This window comes from Rattus norvegicus, chromosome 1 (genome assembly GCF_021556685.1).
Source record: "Rattus norvegicus strain SHRSP/BbbUtx chromosome 1, alternate assembly SHRSP_T2T, whole genome shotgun sequence".
NCBI lineage: Eukaryota > Metazoa > Chordata > Mammalia > Rodentia > Muridae > Rattus > Rattus norvegicus.
Genome location: NC_141534.1, coordinates 202,604,730 through 202,626,353, shown reverse-complemented (window position 1 = coordinate 202,626,353; position 21,624 = coordinate 202,604,730). Strand labels below are relative to the sequence as shown.

General features: G+C 42.9%; 1 protein-coding gene across 2 annotated transcripts in view; it reads right to left on the bottom strand.

The window, feature by feature from the left end:
* Dock1 (dedicator of cyto-kinesis 1) overlaps positions 1-21,624 on the bottom strand; it is a 509,283-nt gene that overhangs the window by 292,475 nt on the left and 195,184 nt on the right. For both annotated transcript variants that reach the window (NM_001143858.1, XM_087561118.1), the window contains 1 exon segment: positions 1,315-1,442. In NM_001143858.1, coding sequence (NP_001137330.1) covers positions 1,315-1,442 — 128 coding nt within the window.

The following is a 21,624-nucleotide window of genomic DNA, read 5'->3' as shown; positions in this document are numbered from 1 at the left end:
GATGCTTTGAGCACCAACCATGCAGAATGGGATGGTCAATCATCATTGTTAACTCTGGATTAAGGTCTACCCAGGGCTTTAGTGAGGTAAAGCTTTGATTAGCTTTCACAGAGGATTAGCTGAGAGGGTAAGACACACTCTGAGTATTGGTGGCAGTAGCTCCTGAGATGGAGTCCTGGACTGAATAAAAAGGGGGAAAGAAGAAAGTCACATCAACCCACCTCCCTTTTCTGCTTCTAGATTTGCCCAAATGGAAGGAAGTAGCCTCCTGTAGCTACAAATAGACCCGGGCTCAGTCTTCCTGCTCCCCCCGACCCCACTTCAATGTTCTAGACCTCCGAACTATGAGCCAAAATTAACTTCACCTCCTTTAGTTGACTCTTATCAGGTCTTTAATGAAAGTAAGAAAAAAATGTAATTAATTTAGAGTAAATTAATTAGACTTACTCCTGAAAGGAACAAATAGGAGTGAGTGAGTGTGTGTGTGTGTGTGAGTGTGTGTGTACCAGGAAGATGTCCAGGTCATGCAGGAAAGAGTTCAGAACAAGACCTGTCTACTTAAAATCCTGACTAGAACTGGGAGCACTGACAGGCAGATGAACCCTAGGCACACTGGAGAAATTTAAACACTGGGGAACCATAGGCACACTGGAGCCCACCCCCAATCTCGCTCATGGGTTCACTCTCCACTTAGTGGTAACATACAGAGCTGTTTCTGTCCTGATCCCAGACACACCAGAATAATCAATGACATTACCTAAGTGTATACTTTACATGCACAAACAGACACAGTATGCTGGTGATGGGAGAGAGCTGGTGAAACAGTCGTATACCTGCCTGAACCAGATTCAGGGTCGAGAAATAAAAGGCCACTGGAATAAAAACAAGATTTAAATACAAGAGGGAGTTGCAAAGCTCAAATAGCACTAGACACTTCTACCTGTGGGGAGCAGAGCAGAGAGCTGCAGGAAGCGCAGTTGGCTTCATTCGTGTATCACTTAATAAATACAAGCACTATAAAAAAGAAGGGGGACCGCCCTGTCAAGCCTTCGGCTGACCTGCAGGATGAGAACTTTGGCCAAGGGAAACATCTTACCAGGAAAACAAAGACTTGATTTCAATTCAGAAAAGTGAATGCTACACTGTAAAAATGACATCCACATAAATAAAAAGAATTCAAAGGTAAAAGTCTACAGAGAAAGGCTGAAAGTGAAGGCCGTTGCTTTTTCAACAAGGCAGTTCTGTTCATAGCATGTGTTCAAGGTTTGGCCGACAGCTGGTGAGGCTGGCCACAGTCTGATCTCCGTGACTCACCACATCTTTCCGGTATAGCACCTCCAGGATGTTGCTAAGCAGCTGGCAGCATGCCTCCAGATCCTCCTGCCTCTCTAGGTGGTACTTGAGCTGATCCGTCATCATGGGGAGCAGGATCTCTCTGCAGTCTGGATAGAACATAGGAATGTCAATCAGTGGGAAACACTATGGAATCCCTCAGGTCTGCCAGAAAGCTGTGAGCCCCCTCAAGTGTCTGATTCACGAGCTGTGAATGGAAAGGAACACACACATGGCCAAATGGATTGATGACTAAGAAGTCATTTCCATTGCTATCAATCATTCACAGATGGGTACCTACATACATTTGTGGGTCTCTGTGTAAGCACAAGTCACAAACATGCTTACCACATACAAAAACACATATGCACACCACCCACAGTTGCACATGTGATAGGTTACCTACTAGTGTCTCTTACCTTCAATCCATTGGTTTGCAATATTAAAAAGAGTATAGAACCTCCAACAAAAACTAGCCTAACTGCAGATTTCCAGTCTTTTCCTAAGCAAGCAGGCAAGGTACACCCTCTTAAGTGTAGGACCTCAGTCCTGGGATGGGCACAGCCCTTCCTTCTTCCACAAGCTCTGTAGAGTAGGCTGAGAAGGTGGGATGAGAAAACAGAAACCAGGGGCAGAGAACCAGGAATGCGAACATAACCCTGAGGAGTGTAGGACCAGGTCATTGTGGTCTAGTTAGGAAGACAGCAAGAATTAAACATGAACAGCAGAACAACATGGGCTCAGATTAAAGAGGAAATGACATTCCTAACTGCCTCTTCCAGTTTGGAAATCCTGCTGGATCCTGGCAGCATCCACTTTCCAAAATGGCCTGCCTGTTTACAGCCCCTGTTCTGACACCAGTGCCGCCATCTTTGCCTCCTTTAAGATCCAAAGCAGGTGAACAGAGTGGAGCTTTGCAACAGGAAATAGATGTAGCTGGTTTTCAGGATTGTACATTTTAGGATTTACGACATTAATGATACATAAAAGCATGTTTTGCATTAATGTTCCCCCGGGTGTTCTTTTTTTATTTTTTTATGGAAGAAAAAAGAAATCACACACAACAATGAAAGAGCTCCTCAACACACTCTGAACTCAAAGGCACACACTGAACTTTCCCAAGGACAACAGTTTAATGAGAGCCTGGGAAGTCCCCCATGCATGTATACACAATGATTAATTGTCACTGTCAACTTGACAGGATTTAGAATCACCTCAACAACACACCTCTGGATTGTCTTTGCGGGTTTCCGCAGAGAGCTTTAACTAAGGATGGCAGACTGAAGCTGATTATGGGAGGTGCTATAGGATGGGGGTGGGGGTCGTCCAGGCATGAATAAAAAGGAAAACATTTGAAAAGCAGCTGAGCAGGGATTTCCTGCCTTTTGCTTGTAATGTGACAGCCAAAGCTGTTCCTGCCACCATGGCTCCCACCCATGGGACAAAGGATCCCTTAGGATGACTCTTGACAGATATTTGGTTGTGGAGATAAACAAACAAACAAAAACCTAGGTAATCCAAAGTGAATACTTGGCTTCCCTGTTGACACCAAATTTTAATAATCAACCTCTGTGCAGATGTAACACATAAGACAGGCCAGCCCTGCTGGACACTGACACCAGGAGCTGTCTAGAATCCTGCAGAAAGCCAGGGGCAGAGGGGACAGGTCAGAGTAAGGGTGCTGTCTGAGCAGGGAAGTTGTCCCCTTTGTGTCTGGGTCTCCAGTGTCCAGTGTTGGGAAGACCTCATCCTAATTTCCCACTGTCTCACCTATCCCTGCCAATGACCCCATGGAAGAACTGAAGTGTTTCACTATAGGACCATGCCCTTTGAGCTTAAGAGACATACTCCAACATCTCAAGGTATGCTGCCACTCAAGAGATAGCACAGATGCAAGAACTTCCCAAAGATAGATTATCCACGGGAAACAGTGCAAGAAAATGACCCCTGGAAGACACTATCAACAACAACCCACCCCAGATGTCTGTCCCATAGACCTTCAATGTTCACACACTATAGCCACCCTCATTAAAGCTACATCTGCTGCCTTGAGCCATATGTAATACCTAATGCAGAACAACCCTCCAGACCAGTACCTCAGAATGCTCCCTTGGAGAACAAGGCCCAAGCCCTGTCAGGCAGATGGCCCATCCTAGAGAGCACCAATTCAATAACTCCAGCTGAGCCATCCTTAACTTCTGTTGGGAACACATGACTTGACCTCCATGTTCCCAGCTCAACATAGAACAAGCCCTGAGCTGGGGTTGTCCATCCAGTTACTATGCATGTGACTGCCACCATTCTGGAGGTCACAGGGATTTCCAAGGTATCTCAGAAGAAAAGGGCAGAGCTGCTAACGAAGATGTTTGCAACCTGTAGATTTCGAAACTGTTAGGGGTCAAATGACCCTTGACCATCAGAAAACTCGGATATTTACATTATGATTCATAACAATAACAAAATTGCAGTTACGAAGTAGCAATGAAAATGATTTTATGGTCGAGGGTTACCACAACATGAGGAACTGCATTAAAGGACAATTTTAACTACTGTGCTAAGACATAATGGGTAGAAAGTCTTGTGAAATGGCCAGCACTGGCTGGAGAATGGATCTGTCTCTGAATGGTTCAGTGAGAGCTGGGCTTTAGGCTTTGGAACCAAATGTCCCGACCTAAGTCCTGTCCTTATAGCCCCCATTTATCTGTTGTGCTGGGAAGGCAGTAGTGAACTACACTGTTCTCGTGGCTACTTGAGTGTGCTGGTTCTATGTCAGTATTACCTCAGGGTGAAGAAGGCAATTCTGCATGCTCATCTCAGGCAGAGAGATACTGCCCACCATGTTGGGTTCCCTCATGAGAGCCCCCACCACTAGGTCTTATCAACTTCAGTTGGCTGTTATGCACTGTGCCTTATTGAGAAGCAACTCCACTGACAGTTTGGCATGTTTAAACTATTTTAAGCTGGACTTGTAGCCTCACATCTGTAATCCCAACATTCAGGAGGCTAAGAGGGCAGTTTTGAGTTCATGTCTGCCAGGGCTACTTAATAAGATCCACACTAGCCTGGGTTACATTGTGGTGAGAAAAATGAAACAAAAATATCCAAGAGCAGAACAATTTCCTTCACTCACCTCCCTGAGAAGAAAAAAGTCATTGGCTACGCTTTCTGACAGACGAGTGTCAAGCTGTGCTGAGGAAATGGGGATGAGAATAATGTAACTGTGAAGACAGAGCGAGATGGTGTTTGAGGCTCTAAAAAAGGGCCCCAGGCCAGCACCACCACCATCACAAAATTACCTCTGCATTCAGCTGCACATCTGAACAGAGATGGACAGATCCACCAGACAGATCAGGTTTGTGGACATCCTTGAGGGCCAGCGGCCATACTGCCCAAACCAGGGATCTGGGGGAAGGCTTCCAAGAATATAGTGTGTCTTACAGCATTGCCCACACTGTGTCATCGGCAACCCACTATGCACCCTCAATGGAAGAAACACAATGTCCCCAGCATCTTTTGGGAAACCAGAGACAGAGGCAAAGGAATCATGCTCTACACCTCCAGGTCCAAGTTCATGGACCACCAGAAATACTGACTGTATTAACTATGCTTCTATGCACTGGACAGAAGACTCTTGAGAGTAGAGTTCCTTACCCAATAGAAATAATCTTAGCATATAAACCAAGGCTTGAGCGGTGTGTGTGTGTGTGTGTGTGTGTGTGTGTGTGTGTGTGTGTGTGTGTGTGTGTGTCTGTGTGTCTGTGTGTCTGTGTGTGTGTCTGTGTTTGTATCTGCATGCACGTGTATGCGCATGCATAACTTTCTCTCCCTTAGAGGTCAGTTAGTTACTATGGACCACCATATACATGCATTTCACCTGTGAACCATAGCAATTTGCACCTGCTAAGTGGTGAGGAAGGCCTTGCCAGCCACAGTAGCCCAGCCCCATGCTTGGCAGACAGCTGAAGGACAAACACCCTCAACAAGAATGTTTCCATCTTATAGGGGATCTGGTTTTACCGCAGTTTCCAAGCCCGTCTGGACAACAGCAAACAGCTGAACAAGAGGGTGTGTTTGTGTGTTAACTTGCTTTACTCTGCAAGTGCATGCAGATGGTAGGAAGACTAAAGCGCAAACAGATCCACTGTCTAGTACTGAACCCAGCCCTTAATGAAGGCTAGCTATTTAAATTATAATTTTTATAATTTGTATTATCGTTGTGCCATTTATATTATGAAAGGGCAGGCTCTTGGAATGAATACTACGCCAGGAAAATTAATGCCTTACAGTGGCCTTAGATTGGATCTACCCACACAGTAGTTATTCTGCTGCCTGTCACCAAAGCACAGAATATAAGTATTGTAAAAACTCTTTTATTATTTTGAGACAAGGTGTGTCAATGTAGCCCAGGCTAGACTTCAACTCATAATCCTATCTCGGTTACCGAAATATTGGAGTTATAAGTACATACCACACCCTATTCATCAAACGAACAAACAAGCCTTCAGATTTAATGGGTCTTTTCCTGGCCTGTATTTCAATCTACAGAAGTTAAATATTCTTAAATGTTAAATCATAGGAGGGGCACAAAAGTACATGCTACATTGTGGATGGACATATACATCGCAGAAGAAGATATTACCAGCTCTGGTGGCTGTGACCGAAGTCACATGACACAATGGGCATTCCAACTGAGCATATGCAATATCCTTCCACAAAGACAGAATATCATGTCCAGAAAGCCAATAAAACAAAATAAATAGCCTGGTTCGTTCCCGGCACAATTAAAAGAAAGCGTATATTAAAGGAAAAACATTTATTTTACATGTCTCAAATCAACCATTGACACACAGCCTCTGAAAACGTCTAGAATGCCTGCCTGCAAACTGATAGACTCTGATTCACACTGTGAAACTCTATAAAGGCTTTTGATGAGTTCCACCATATACTTAAAGAACAAATAAAATCATAATGCATGCACACACATAGATCTCTTAGAATAGGACAGTTATTTTGGGAAGGAGAGAGAATTAGCAGCACAGGAAAGGGAACAAGAGAGCAATGGGAAAGTAAATATCAGCCAAAATATGTGACATCCTTGGGAAACATATGACTACAAAACTCATTACCTTGTACAATAAACTTAATTGTAATAAAATTAAAAATAAAAACAAGAACTGCTTCTACAGCATGTAAGAGGCCATTCGTTCAATCACAGCACGGAAAATGAAACAAAAGAACATAGAAAACAAAAAGTCAGGCCAGTATGCAGCCAGATTGGTAGAATGCCTGTCTAGCAATCCAGGAGGCCCTGAGTTCAATCTCCAGGACCATAAAGAAACAGATTTGGTGGTTCATGCTTGCCACCCCTGCATTTGTGATGGGAAAGTGGAAGGTCGGGAGGTCAAGGTTACCTGTTCCGTATTGAACTCTTGGCTAGCCTGGGATATGTGAGCTATTGTTTCAAAACAGAACGAGTAGAGCTACCAGCTGCGAAGGTAGGAGACTGGGGCATTGCTGCTAACAGAATAGCAATGTAAGTAACTCCACTCTGAATTAACTAGGTAGAAGAAAAAACTGAATTATATACTTTGAATTGTATGCAAATGTCTCTGAATAAAAATATTATACAATTTGAAGATTAAATGAAAATGGTAATAAAAGCAATTATCAAGTCCAGCAGGCCCCTCTGAAGATCTGGGGTACATCACCTAAATGCTCCAGGCATCCCATTTTCTTGTCTCCACAATGGCACTACACTTGGTTCCCTCCCAGTTTATCCTGAGAACTAAGGATACCACACCTTAGCTCAGCAGACAGTGAGCAGGAGTTAACACCAGCTCTTACAAAGGACACAGGCAGTCCATACAACGTCTCAAGAAATGTGCACTAAGTCCAGTGCCTCAGAGCTGCACAGTCCAGTATGGTGGTCACTAGACATGAAGCTGACTTGGTGCATCCAAAGGGTAGAATTTCTTATCAGATTTAATTTGAGTATTATTTGAGACTCTTATCTGTGTATTCCCATATGCTCATATGTATCCCACCCCATTCCTCCCTCTCCCCCATCACCCACAATATCTCTCCTTCCTAGCTAAATAGCTTCTGTCCTTTTATGGTGAGAATGGCCCCCATAGGCTCCTATGTTTGGATGTACGATCGTTGGGTCATGGAACATTTGGGAAGAATTAGGAAGTTCAGCCTCGTTGGAGTGGGTGTGGCCCTGGGGCATGGGCAGTGAGGTTTTAAAAGCCCGTTCCTAGACAGCAAGACAGTGCATGCTCTATCTATCTATCTATCTATCTATCTATCTATCTATCTACTATCTATCTATGTATCTATCTATCTATCTATCATCCATTCCTCTCTCCCCCTCCCTCTTCCCCTCCATCTCCCTCTACCTCGCTCTCTCCCTGCCTGCCTCCCTCCCTCCCTGCCTGCCTGCCTGCCTGCCTATAGATCAGGATGGACACTCTCAGCCCCTCCAGACTTGCCATCATATCACGCTTCCTGCCACAATAATCAGGGATTAACCAACTCTCTGAAACTGTAAGCCAGCCTCCAATTAAATGCTTTACTTTATAAGGCTTGCCTTGGTCATGGTGGTTCTTCATTGCAATAGAACAAATGACTAAGACACTAGGCACAATTAGCATTTTCCATATGTACATAGGTATGGGGCATCCGTGGACCAAAGAAAACCTGCTAGTGACCACCCCCTCAAACAATGTCTCTCTCTCCAGCAGCTAACAATTTTCCACAGACCCTCAGTAAGGGGTGGGGCCTGGAGAGCATCTCCCCCATTACTAGGAGAACTCTGACTGGCTATTAATACTACAATACCAACCTTCTACATAAGGTGTCTGCACTGGTACAGTGGTGGCAGCACTGTTATGCAGTCATTAACTGCATGCTCATTACACTTGAGGACTGTTCAGCAAGAGGGAATTTCATGCCTAGCTCTGTAATTCTGGTCAGAAATCCTTGGCTCTGTAGGTAACAGGCCCTAGGCAGACTATTCTATTACTATTCTGCTAAATGGTCATCTTGTCAAACTGCCTTCTAAATGGGTATGTTTACAACCATAGAGCCGGATTTAATTTTAATAAATGAATTGTAAGTTCAGATGTTTAAAAGTGGCGTTTAATCTAGTTACTGCAAACAACTGTTAAGAAAAATAAATCGCATTATACATTGAAGACTAAAGATCCAGGGTCTCAGATGGAGTAAGAATTTAGCATTTAAATTGTGCTATAAGTCACAACACAATGAACTTCTCAGACTCGGCATGGATAAAAGAATATAAAGCGTGGCATTAGTGAGTTTTAGATAGAATTCAGACTGCAATGACATTCTAGATAAAATATATGACTGACTTACATTGCTTCAAACTACATTTGCTGAGGACGAGGGAATTTAAAATGATATCCAAGGCTCATCATCTACTTCTGTGGAAAGCACAGGCTAAGGATGTAAAAAGGCAAATGAGGAGGAGCCTCTCCGATTCTTCACTTTAATAAATGAAGGTTCACTGTAATAAATGAAGCTGATTCCAGACCACACCCTATCACAGGGCGGGCCCAGGACTTCTTCATATCTGTCAGCACCCACTGGAGGCACTGCAGCAAAAAGCATAGTTGCCATATTTTATTCTGCCATCTTCAGATACCAAGGAAGGCAACTCAGTCCAGAACCCAGGCCAGGGGAAGGCATTGCTATTCTATACAAATGGTCATGAGGATGATACCCCCTTCCATGCACTGCCTTCTCCAGATTCTGTGATGATCACAGACTCCAATCATCAACATCTGCTCATCTGCAGCTGTGAGGGCCAAAGCCAGGATGATTAATGCTCTGGTAATGGGCACAGAGTAAAAATTATTAATCTTTATAAAAGGTATTCAACAGGCATCATCGGCTTATAAATGTCCAAGCAGAATATCCGTCTATAACCCCATTACAGCTCTACATTAAAATAAGACACAAAAATGAGAATGAATTTGTCCATTTAAAGCACTCATTTTTATGAACACTGAGTAATGTGCTTCTTAATTTTTAGTTCGGTCACATTAAACAAATGATCCATAAAGTGCATTTAATAACCTTGTGTGTGTTGCATAGAACTGAAAGCCAAAATAACACTTTTAATGAGAATTAAACAGTAAGAGCCGTATTAATGGGGAATGCTTGCTATTCATCTTTTATAGACAATCATCTTGTTTCCCTACCATTTAGGAACCCCCGTGCCCGTGTTTCAATATGCTCAAGTGATTTTCCTCCATCTACATGAGTCTTTAAGCAGCAGTGGCTCAAAGACTGTATCTGTCATAGAAGGAGCTGCAGAAGCCATCTACTGATCTCCAGACTGTCCAGATGTAGGTATCTGGAACATGGTGACAGATACTGCCAGCAAGTGTACTGCTAAGCAAAAGCTGAGCTGCCATTAGCCACCACACTCGTAAGTCAGAGAACTTGGTGATGAAAGACCCGTGCCTGTGCACATCTATGTGGGCATATATAAATGCCAAGCACTACGCCATCATCCCCAAAGTCATTTTTAAGTAAGAAGTTATGAAGTTTGCAGTACCAAGAGAAGAAATTACCAGCAAGCCACCCTTTAGGAATGTTGTGTGCAGATTTGCAGGACTGAAAATACACAGATATCTAGTCCTACATCTCCATTCCTGACAGCTGGGCAGCACCTCTTAAAGTATTCTGGTCAGGACAGTACCACTTGCCTGTGTGCTAAAAGGATCAGAAATGTGGCAATCTGTGATTCAGCCTTGAGCTACCTAATGCCATGGAATTTTAATTGAGAGGATGACAGAGCAAGTAAGAGGCTTTGGAAATTGGAAAGATGAGCAGGGAGGCATGAAGACTATCAAACAATGGAGAGCAAAACTCAGTGGGTAATGACAATTGCTACCCAGTCTGATGACCAGAATCCCAACCCCAAGGCTCACAAGGTTGAAAGAGAGAACTCATTCTTACAAGTAGTCCACTTGACCCCCACATGCATACTATGGCATGCATGAGTGTACACAAAAAGAAGGATAAATAAATGTAAAGACTACATTTTAAGAGCTGGCCAAATGTATGACTTCTGTGAATGGGCATGAGACATTGCATAGGAGCAGAAATGTTTATGAAGAGCACTGGGTAGTAGACCCTCTTGACCTTTGAGACTGATGAAGGACAACAGAAGATTTGAAGTTCTAGTAGAATTGCTGTAAGTATGACGTCTCCTCAGGTAATGGGAAAGAAAAACCAATGGAAAGGCTACAAAATGAGCCCCATGTAAATACACACACAATAAAAATCATAGACAGGAATAGAATGGAAGGAAAAATTGTGTGGAAAATCTGTTCATGTGATAAGTCTACTGTTTAAGTGAAGAGAAGCAGGTCAAAGAGAAGGCCTGTTGATTTGACAAGGAGCCTACAATTCTGCTCCCCTGTAGAAAGAATCTCAACATATAAGAGAAGAAAACAGACACAGCATCCATTGTCTGGAGGCAGTGGGTGGGGCAGTGCATGCTGAACTTTAGGCCTAGAAAGAATCAAGGGATGTAGGGTTGAGGAACTGGTTATATATGAGGTAACATATGAGACAAATGGGGACAGCCACTTTTTAGACTGCTCTTCCCACATCTACGTACAAGAACAGAAGCAGGAGCCTGCCAGAGGTGAGCTCCAAGTAGAGCCAAAAGAGGCTAATATGCAGATGAATAACACCATAAAGAGCTCATGGGTCTAGTCATCTGCTCATAAACTACAACCCCCATAACTGCTACCCCACAGAAAAAGAAGAGAAATACTATTAAAACTGTGGACATATGAGAACACCACTATGTGGTGAAAAAGAAGAGAAATACTATTAAAACTGTGGACATATGAGAACACCACTATGTGGTGAAAAAGAAGAGAAATACTATTAAAACTGTGGACATATGAGAACACCACTATGTGATTTATTCATGCTTAATTTACAGATGTGTTCATTTATCCATTTATTTGTATTTTTTCCTTCCTTCATATAGTGTTGAAGTAAATTCAGCTTTCAGAGAGAATTACTCATGCAGTGGGTGTGAAGCAGTTTAAGGAGTGTGTAGATGATGGATCTGTAACAAGCCAGGGCCTTAATCAGCACTACAGTGCTGGACAGCTCCCAGCCTGAGCCTCTGCTTACATACAGGGCTTCTTATTTAACTCTGACACCCTCATCTGTAAATTGAGTTAATTAGTCTTTTCCAACTCTACATTCTCATGTTTATGACTCTGACGTCTCTCAGAGGAATCAAACTTGCTAACCAAAAGTCCTGAGCACTTGGTAGGTGATCTATAAATTATGGTGGACTTCAAATGGGTATAATTAAGAAACTCCGGTATTGAATAAGCTATTTCTAAAAGTGTGTACTGCTGTAACAAGTGGCCTCTGGACAAACACATATAATGAAAGACACAGAGAGAGACCTACAGAGCAAGGGATGGAAAAGGTATTGGATAACAGATAAAGACTGGAAGTTTCCTTGAGGCATGGGGAGGGGTGGGGAGTTTGAAAGAGAAAGTAATGTTTATATTCCAGCATTATTTAAAAGCGTTAGTCTTCAGGGTTCGCAGCTGGCAACATTCATTAGAAGTCATCAGCACAGCTATCTAATTAAAGTATTCCGGAATGCCTTATGAGTGGGACATTAAGTGACTGTGGCAAAATTAGCCCCAACCCCAATTTTTCCTCTGTGTACAACATCTATCAAGTTAACAAAACTACTGGAGAATGGCTCAGGGTTTAAGATTTGGATTTTCACAGTAGAAAAACTCAAGAAATACTGTTTTGATTTGTGGATGGATCAGAACATTAAAACGATATATTTTATTGCATTCTGAATTAAGCAGTTTCTCCTGTATGAGCTAACACAGCAGAAATTGATGAACAGGGCAGATTTTAGAGATAGATGCTTTCTACTTAGGGGTCTGGCTACTGTGAGGAGGACTCTGAATTCAGTCTTTCCTAATCTCACAGTCCCGCTAAGGATGTGGGCATCGCCCGGGGGCTTCGAAAGACTGCTATAACTAATGCTTCTGCTATTAGCAAAGAGTTTTACTCCGTTTTATCACTGGGAGAATTATTCACCTTGAAAAGAAGAATGAAACACATCACTTAAACTCCCTCGCCCTGCATTTTAAAGAGGCTTCCTATTATTCAAAACCCAGGATACATGAGTTTCCACAGGGCAGGTGAGCCCTGTTGGACAAGGAGTCTGCTCTTAGCTTGACTTTTGTAGCTGTGATAAAAGACTCTGTCAACATGGAACTTGGGAAGAAAGGGCGTTTATTTAGATTATACTTTCAGACTACAGACCATCACTGAGGGCTTTGAGGACAGGCACTCAAGGTAGGATTTCTTGCTACCGAGCATTACCCGTGACCAGGGTACCCAGCTAGGATAGGGTCTATCTGCTAAAGGAAAGGATGGAGTGTAAGATAGCCAGGGTCTGCGAGAATGGATCCCTTCCTTCTCCTGCTCACAGCAAGAATGCAGAAACCAGGAATGCAATAGCCACCAACCAAAGCCCTGCCAAGGAATAACAGGTTTACAACCACCAGGGTATTCAAACCCTACCAAGACCAAGCCTTGCTACTACACTTTAAAACAAATATGGTCATACATGACTCATCCAATCTCACACTCCCCTCTAAAACCAAACAAGCACAGATACAGGAAAGAGCATGTATCAATCTGTAAAACCAAACTTGTCAATCGCTTAGGTCCCTGTCATGATGGGAAAATGAAAAAGCTATGTCGGGAAACCGAGGGAACAAGCTTCCCCATGGTCTAGGATCCAGAAAAGCAAGCATGTGTAGACAAGGAGAAAGTTCCAAAAGGAACCTCGGTTTCCTCAAGCCTCCTTGCAAGCACGGGGAGTACTTTTGATGAGGCTACTTGGTGATGCTACCCAGTGGACCCACTTTATCCCAATTCCCACACCACCAATGTAAAAAAGTCGAGTGGGCATAAATCCTACACTTAGTGTGCCGACGTTTGATTTAATTACACTAGAACTTTTCATTTCTGTAATAGGATTTAAGCTTTAATTTTTCCCAGCTTTTGTCAGATATGTGGGCAACAACATAATCACATGGGAACAAAGCCACAAATGCACAAATTATGAGACGTCGACCTTTCCCTCTCTTTGTATCTTGCTTTGAAAATCTGCTCACTCCACACTGCAGATGATATTCAAGAGTCGTCATTCTGCACAGCACATAATCTGTTTAGCCAGCTTTCAAGTAGGCAAGTCACATCAGAGACCAGGCTGGGAAGCCATTACCGCCCATTCATTGGCTCTCATGCACAGCATGCTAATGAGCCCAAGGCCCTTCACCTCAGCATAAGGAGCAAAAACAGGACATCCAAGGCAGATGATGAGGGATGGGTGGGGCAAGCCAGCATAGACCTAGAGTACATCCTCAGTTGGGAACAATGTCATTCACTGAGTAATTGCTACCTATGCAGCCACTGTACAGTCTGGGATGAGATTCAGAGTCTGCCCGTGAGTTCACTATTGTTGAAGCTGGGTAATGAGGACATAAATACATATTCTAGCCTTCATAATACGCTTTAATATTCTGGTAATTTCCTCCCTTTTTTCCACATGAAAGTACCCTGAATCCCAAGGCAGGTTCATTCTCCCACATGTGGCTTGACACCGTGAAATCCTTAAGCCAGAACACAATACAACAGAGAAGAAGGCTGGCGTCCAATGTGCCAGTTTCATAGAACACAACCTCCTGTGACAACGCATTGTTTGTAGCCCAACAAATGCCCACTGAGAATATCTTCCCTGTCTGCAAATGGAAGAAGTGGTCAGAGAAAGCAGAAGCAGCCAGTACATCACTAGCCTGGGCCCACAGGCACTTGAGTGTGAGGGTGCACAGCTCGCCAGGGTAAAGCGTGGCTGCCGTAGTTAGGTGCTGTCAAGTTACCACTCACGCGCATGCTCACCACCGGACCAGGTCAGACTTTAATAGCTGGAAACACAGCCACTCTGATTATCTGTACAAACATATTTCTTGCCCCCAAACACCCCAGACAAGACAGTGCTCATACATCTGCAACATGATAGCTTAGCTTAAGTTGGCATTGAGTACAATTCCTGACTGGCAATAAGTATCATCTACAAACCCTAGAGAGTGTAAATCCAAGTATGGCCACCATTCTGAGAAACCTGGAACACATCTTCAAGACTAGTTGAAGCTGTTTTCCCAGAGACCAACCCTAATTAGTGTCCAAAGTGAGTCATTATCTTGTTCTCAGCTCCGTTCAGAGCTGGAGGTGATGTAGGCTGAAGCCCAGCCTTTGCCCTAGGGCTCCTACAGTGACCTCAAGGATTCTATCCCTGATGCACCAGCAGCACCCCCAAGGCACTTCGCAAAGGCGTAGCCCATTCCATAGAGCAGGCAGCAAAGCCAACTTCTACAAAGTTCTAAGGATCAGGAACCAAGGATCAGGAGAAGAAAGCATGAAAACCGCAGCTGCCATATCTCATCTGAAAATGGCTTGACTTTAAATATTTATACAAATGTGGCACAGACTATTTTACAAAAGTAATGGCATCTTTGTGAGAATAGACTGGCCAGAAGATTTCAGCTGTTCATCTTTTCCCGACAAGGAGAGAAGACAGCAGTTGGCTGCTTGGGAGGACAGAGCTTGCAAATGAGGAAAATGGTGCCTTTCTGTGCTATCCCAACCCAGAAAGATTCTTAGCATCAAAACCCATAAATATGAGAATCTTCATATTGGCCAAAGCATTCTACAAGGCTTGAGGGCAGCCAGTCGTGGTTAGCACACATTTAGGAACATAGACAGCAGTTGTTGATTGGCCACAAGATGAGATGCTCCAGACTGATTTTGTCTTGACTTACGATCATTTTGGATTTAAATACTTCACACATGTCATTCATTAGGCTGGGTACAACTTGCTATGGAGATCAAAATTCAAGGCAGGGCTTGGAGAGATGGCTCATTCAGGAAAGTGCTTGCCTTGCCAGCATGAGGACCCAGCACCCACATAAAGAGCTGGGAATAGCCACGTGTGCCTTCTAGTCCCAGAACTGGGAAGACAAAGAAGGTACCTGGGGGCCAATGAACAAAAAGTAACAACAAACAAAAAACAAAATCAAAAAACCCAGTTTCATATTTTGTGAGAGACTGTCTCAAAAGCTAAGGTAGAGTGATGGAGGAAGACATCTGATGTTGACTTTTGCACTCATATATAGATAGATGCATGTGTATACACCTGCGCGCGCGCGCACACACACACACACACACACACACACATATACACACACACACACAGCGTCAAAAGTATGGTATTATACTTAAAAAGATAGATTATTTTAAAGGTTAGTATTAACTCATTTTGAACTCAAATCATCTATTTATACATTGCTTGGTTCAAAGAAGAGTCAAGACAGTGTATGAAAATGAGACTCAGTAAACAAGAGTGGAAATAACAGTGCAGACAAATGGGAAGAGGTAGTCATCCGACAGCCAGGTTGAGATGAGCACCAGGCGTGAGCAGCGGGATCCCTTCAAGCTTCCCAGTAGCTGAGGAAAGAGAGAACATTTCAAGGGGAACTGGGATTTCCCTCAAAACATATCGCTACGAGAAACTGTGCTTTAAATACTTGTAACTAGAGATTGCATGTTGTAGGTACTTATTCACACATTTGCATGCACACGTTTGGCAAAAAGAAAAATCTCATAAGATATGTAACTACAGTCTTCCTCTCACCAACACTCAGTGAACACTCGCTGGCACTTTAGAGCTGCTGCTCACTGACAGCATAGAAAACAGGGGCTGTGGGGAGCAGGATTGAGGGACATGCATCAGTGAAAACCCAGAGCTAGTAGATGAGGCCAGAAGGCTGTGGAGGAAGGGTTCATAGACATGGCTGCTTGATGGCTGCGGCTGGGGAGACAGTTTAGTCAGCAAAAGAGCTTACTAGACAAGCATATGGACCTGAGTGAAATACTCCAACACCCACAGTAAAAAACTTCTATACAGTGACATGATTTTAAATACCAGTACTGGGAAGGTTGGGAAAAGTGGATCCCTAGGGCCTGCCAACCAGCCAATCTAGACAAATCAGCAAATTCTAGGCCAGCAAGAGAACCTGACTGAGAAGACAGAGTAGACAGTACCATGAGAAACAACAGCTGAAGCTGACCTTTGACCTCCATACACATGCATACACATGAATATAAAGAAAAACATAAACACACACACACACACACACACACACACAAATATATGATTGTCTTTTGATAACTAACACAAAAATCTCTGACAGAGGCTGTTGCAAACATACATCCATGAGCAAACCTAGAACAAGGTAATTCACACTTGCCTCTAGTACAGGCAACAGCTTTGGGTAGAATTTAAACTCACTTCCATGGTCCCAGAATTTCAGGGGATGGTTTGGAATGAGTCATCATGGCCTCTGTACTGTGGTCTGGTAGTGACTTCTTAACTTTTAAATATAATTCAGCTCAGGGCTTAAATAAACCATGAAGAATTGCTCAAAATGAATAAAGAAAAATAGAAATATTTCTAAGTGCAAATTAAAATGTATTTCTCTTCATATATTCTATTGAAAAGAGTTCATGTGTGGGTGTAACCTGGCATTTTAGAATCACCTGGGAAGGGAGTTTGGATGTGGGGTATTCAGCAGTTCTCAACCTGTAGATCTCAACACCTTTGCGGGGGGTCAAACAACTAACACAGGTGTTGCATATCAGATGTCCTGCGTATCAGGTATTTACATTACAATTCATAACTGTAGCAGAATTATAGCTATGAAGTAGCACCAAAATAATTTCTTGGTTGGGGAGGTCATCATGACATGAGGAGCTACATTAAGGGGTTGCAGCATTAGGAAGGTTGAGGTCCACCGGGAATCTAGATTGAGCCAGCCTATGGGCAAGCCTCTGAGATATTGTCTTAGAGACATTAATTGATGTAGGAAGACCCATTTTAATTGTGGGCAGGATCTAGGCTATAAGAATAGAGTATGGGCTGAGCTCTCTCAGCTTGGGTTAATTCCTTTTCTTCTAACTGTGGATGCACTGTAGGACCCTGCTTCCAACTCCTGGTAACCCAACTTCTCAATCATGATGGATTGGAACCTAGACCTGTGAGCTGAATAAACTTACGCTGCTTTGTCAGAGTATTTTATTACAGGAATAGAAAAGAAAACTAAGACAAGGGGTTCATACGCAGATATGAAAAGCAATTCAAGCTTGCTTTCTGTCTAATTGCTAAAAAGAAAGGCTATGAAGAGTAGAAAATTCTAGTTCACACATAACTATATATAAAAGGACACAAAAATAAGAATTTTTAAAATGCAAATTATTTTATTGAGAAAGGGACTGATTTTACATAAATCTGAACATTTTAAGGAATAGCATGATTTGTAAATTTAAGAAAGGAAAATAGCTTATGAGAGAAAGAAATGAAGTTACAACGACATATTTGGGTTTAAAAATATTTTAAAAAGAGGACTGATTTGGATTTGAAAGATTTTGTTAATGAGAAATTAAACCTTTTGCTACAAATTTAGAAAGGCTGGGCAGCTCTAGGTAGGACGGCAGGGACAAGCTGTACAGAAGGCTAGATGTGGCACACATGCTTTCACTCAAGCTCTTAGGAGGCAGAGAAAAGTGGATCTCTGTGAGTTTCAGGCTAGCCTGATCTACATAAGGAACCAACCCTGGGTCAGCCAGAGCTATACAGACAGTCCCTGAGTCAAAAAAGATTTAAAAAAAAAAAAAAAGAAAAGTAAGTAAGTTTCTGAAAATTGAATCAAATAGAAGGAAGTTTCTGTGGGGTCAGAGTAGCTGTAAGTTATTTAAAATATGGAATGAATATATATATATATATATATGTATATATATATATATATATATATATAGAGAGAGAGAGAGAGAGAGAGAGAGAGCTGGGGAGCAAACCCAGGGCCTTGCGCTTGCTAGGCAAGCACTCTACCACTGAGCTAAATCCCCAACCCCTGGATAGTCTATTTTAAAATCCAAACATTGACAAACTGATATTTTTTAAAAATGCAATTGAGTATTTAAACCAACAAATTTTCTTAACCTAGATCAGCCTAAAGACTGTTTTATCAAGATGATTTCCTGTATTTTCAGGTGTCTTTCTTAAACTATTGATTATTATTAAGAGAAAACATAGGATCTTAAGAGCGTTTGTAAGTGGCTGTTGCTGCTGCTGCTGCTGCCGCTGCCGCTGCCGCTGCCGCTGCCGCTGCCGCTGCCGCTGCCGCTGCCGCTGCCGCTGCCGCTGCCGCTGCCGCTGCCGCTGCTGCTGCTGCTGCTGCTGCTGCTGCTGCTGCGGGGTTCTGTATGCATGACTACCCGTGTGTTCGGTGTGCATGACTACCCGTGTGTTCTGTGTGCATGGCTGACTGTGTGTTCTGTGTGCATGGCTGGTTGGTTGCTCTGTGTGCATGGCTGGCTGGTTGGTTGGGTTCTCTGTTTTGAGAGAGTGCATCACACTCAATGTTGTCCAGAATGGCCTAGAACTCATGGCCATTCTTCTACCTCAGGCTTCAGAGTGCTACGTTTACAGGTATGAACAAGAGTGGAGGGTTATTAAGTATGTATTTGTTTCAAAGTCTTTTGGGTGATTGTTTTAGAACTGGATAAACAAATGACTGTTTCCCATGATGCTTGGTATTTATTTTTAATGAAAACGTTCTAAAGATCATATAAAATTTATAAAAGCCTGAAGGTCCTAGTGTGAGGCTGTCAGTCATGACTTTTATCTTAAAACGATATGTGCAATAAAAATAACTAAACCATGTCAATTGCTAAACTCTCATCAATGTTTAAACTATGAATATTACGTCTTTTTTTCAGCCACAGTTTTGATTCTTCTCTGAAACATTTAGAATCGGATTCACTTGTGCAATGGAGGTGGGAGAACCTCTGACACAATTTCCTGGGAACAGTAAGCTACGTTGTTTGCAAATGGTTTTTCTTTGACTATCTTTGATTAAAATTAATATAACCTGGAGGATAGACGATGTTTCCTAAAGTCCCCATTTGCTGTGCCCTGGTGGTTCACTTTATATTTTCTACCAACCCTGTACCTATTGTGTGTCATGATTCTATACAAGGCCCTTCCACTCCTAAAAACATAATCCAGCCCAATCTTCAGCAACCTGCAGGACAGTCAAGCTGAACTTAATAATGAAATTCAGGAAGTTTGTATTCCTCTCAAGTCTCCCATGGCTCCGGTGTGACTGAAGTGGGCATGACTTGATTCTCCATCATGAGTCACTTCTGCCTTGATGTGGTTCGGCTGAGTAACTAAGATGTCCACCCAGCAGAGACAGATAATCAAATTCTAGATAAACTAGTCAACAATGTTTTTAGAAGAAAATCTTCACTGAAGTGAAGAGGAGGAAGAGGAGGAGGAAGAGGAGAAGGTGAAGCTTTTTAGAATCAGAATGGAAGCTGTTGTGCCAATTCAAACAAAATAAAATAAAATAAAATAAAACTTCCTGTGGTTCTCCTGGTGTTTGTCTTTAAACATTGTCCTCATGGACAATCCCTTGGAACACAAACCTCGCTTATAATAATCCAGAGATCGAAAAGGGGGAGAGACAGACAGAGGAAGAGACACAGAGACAAAGAGAGAAAGAGAGAGACTGATTCAGTTGGCAATAGCATTCAGTGAGATACTGCTGACGGCAGTGGTGGTGATTGGGAATCCAGATTGTGTGAGTGAGGTGTTACATCTCTAGGAATACAGGGGTGGTATGGTGAGTAGAGAATGAAACCTAGAAAGGTGAGGGGCATGAGGGCATATGGCTTTGGGGTGTGAGGGTTAGTGTTAATTGTCAACTTGGAAGGTTCTAGAATCACATGGGCAGCAAGCCTCCAGGCACATCTGTGAGGGAATTGTGATGATTATGTTAAATGACGTGGGAGACCCACACTAAAAGTGGGCAGCACCACCCTCGAAACTTGGGTCCTAGAATACATGAAGAGGAGAAAATGAGCCATGCACTGAGGCCATCTATCTCTGCTTTCTGACTGTAGCTGTAATGACCTGTAGCTCCAGTCTTCCCCCCAGAGAGAACTATGCCCTTGACCTGTACATTAAAATGAACCCGTTCTTGTCTAAGATGCTTTTGTTAAGTTATTTTATTGCAGCAGCAAACGCTCTACGGAGTGCTGGTTGCCTGTATGTGTGGGAAGGACAAAGAATGTGGCAGAGTATGTGGGAGTGTGGGGAAATTGAGGAGAGAATGCATACATACATATACAGGGCTGTTGGCACATGCCACTAATAATGAACCTAAAAAGACTCAAATTAAATTGGGGCAGGAATGTATTTGTTCTGGCTTTGATTGTAGTCAACACAGGGATGCCTGATTGCAATGTCCCCCATGGTCACCTTCTTAGCAGCTTTCTATGGGCCCCATGGCATCCTGTAGCTTTTGAAGATATCAAGGAAATCACACCATTCACGTTCTTGAGTAAAAGCTTGAATTATGGAAGTCAGAACTAAGACCTCCATCTAGATCACATGATTCAAGTTCTAAGCAATTTATGAAAGTCTAGGGGACTTTCATAAATGAAACAAAGGGACTCCACCCCAGAGAGGAATGGGAGGGAAGGTACTTCAGAAAGTCCTCACATTTGATCTCATCTTTCTTAAGGGAGGGGGTGGAACGCTTCTACTCAGATGACATGTCAAGCCCGAACCTTGCCAGTGCATTCTCAGAGTGAGCTCAAAGCAGAAAAACCAGCAATCACACAGCTCAGCAGCACAGCAGCAGGCTTTGGGGATGGCACTTTCACCAGAACAGCCCAGTGGAGAGAAGAAGCAGCTCTGTGCTTGAGGATAGAAGGAAAGGAATGGAGCCACCAACCATCTGGTCACAAATGGAAGAGAGTAAATCTGTGTTACAGAGACGGGCTGTCACCCATTAGACCTCAAGTCTGCCCGGATAAATGAAGCAGGTTGGAGATTATGCAAAGGTTTTGAGCTTTCAATAAAACTGGTTGGCAGGTGTAAAATATTAATTCAATCTGTCCAAATAGAAAATGATTAATCAAAAGGGAGGGGGAGCTAATGAAGAAGAATAGAAGGTTCTTTGGGATGCAAGAGTCTTTAGGGTCCTCATGACTCAGAGCGAGATTTGAGGAAGCCCTGTCAAAAACCAGGAGTTAGAATAAGACAGAGCCATTACTTCTAAGTCT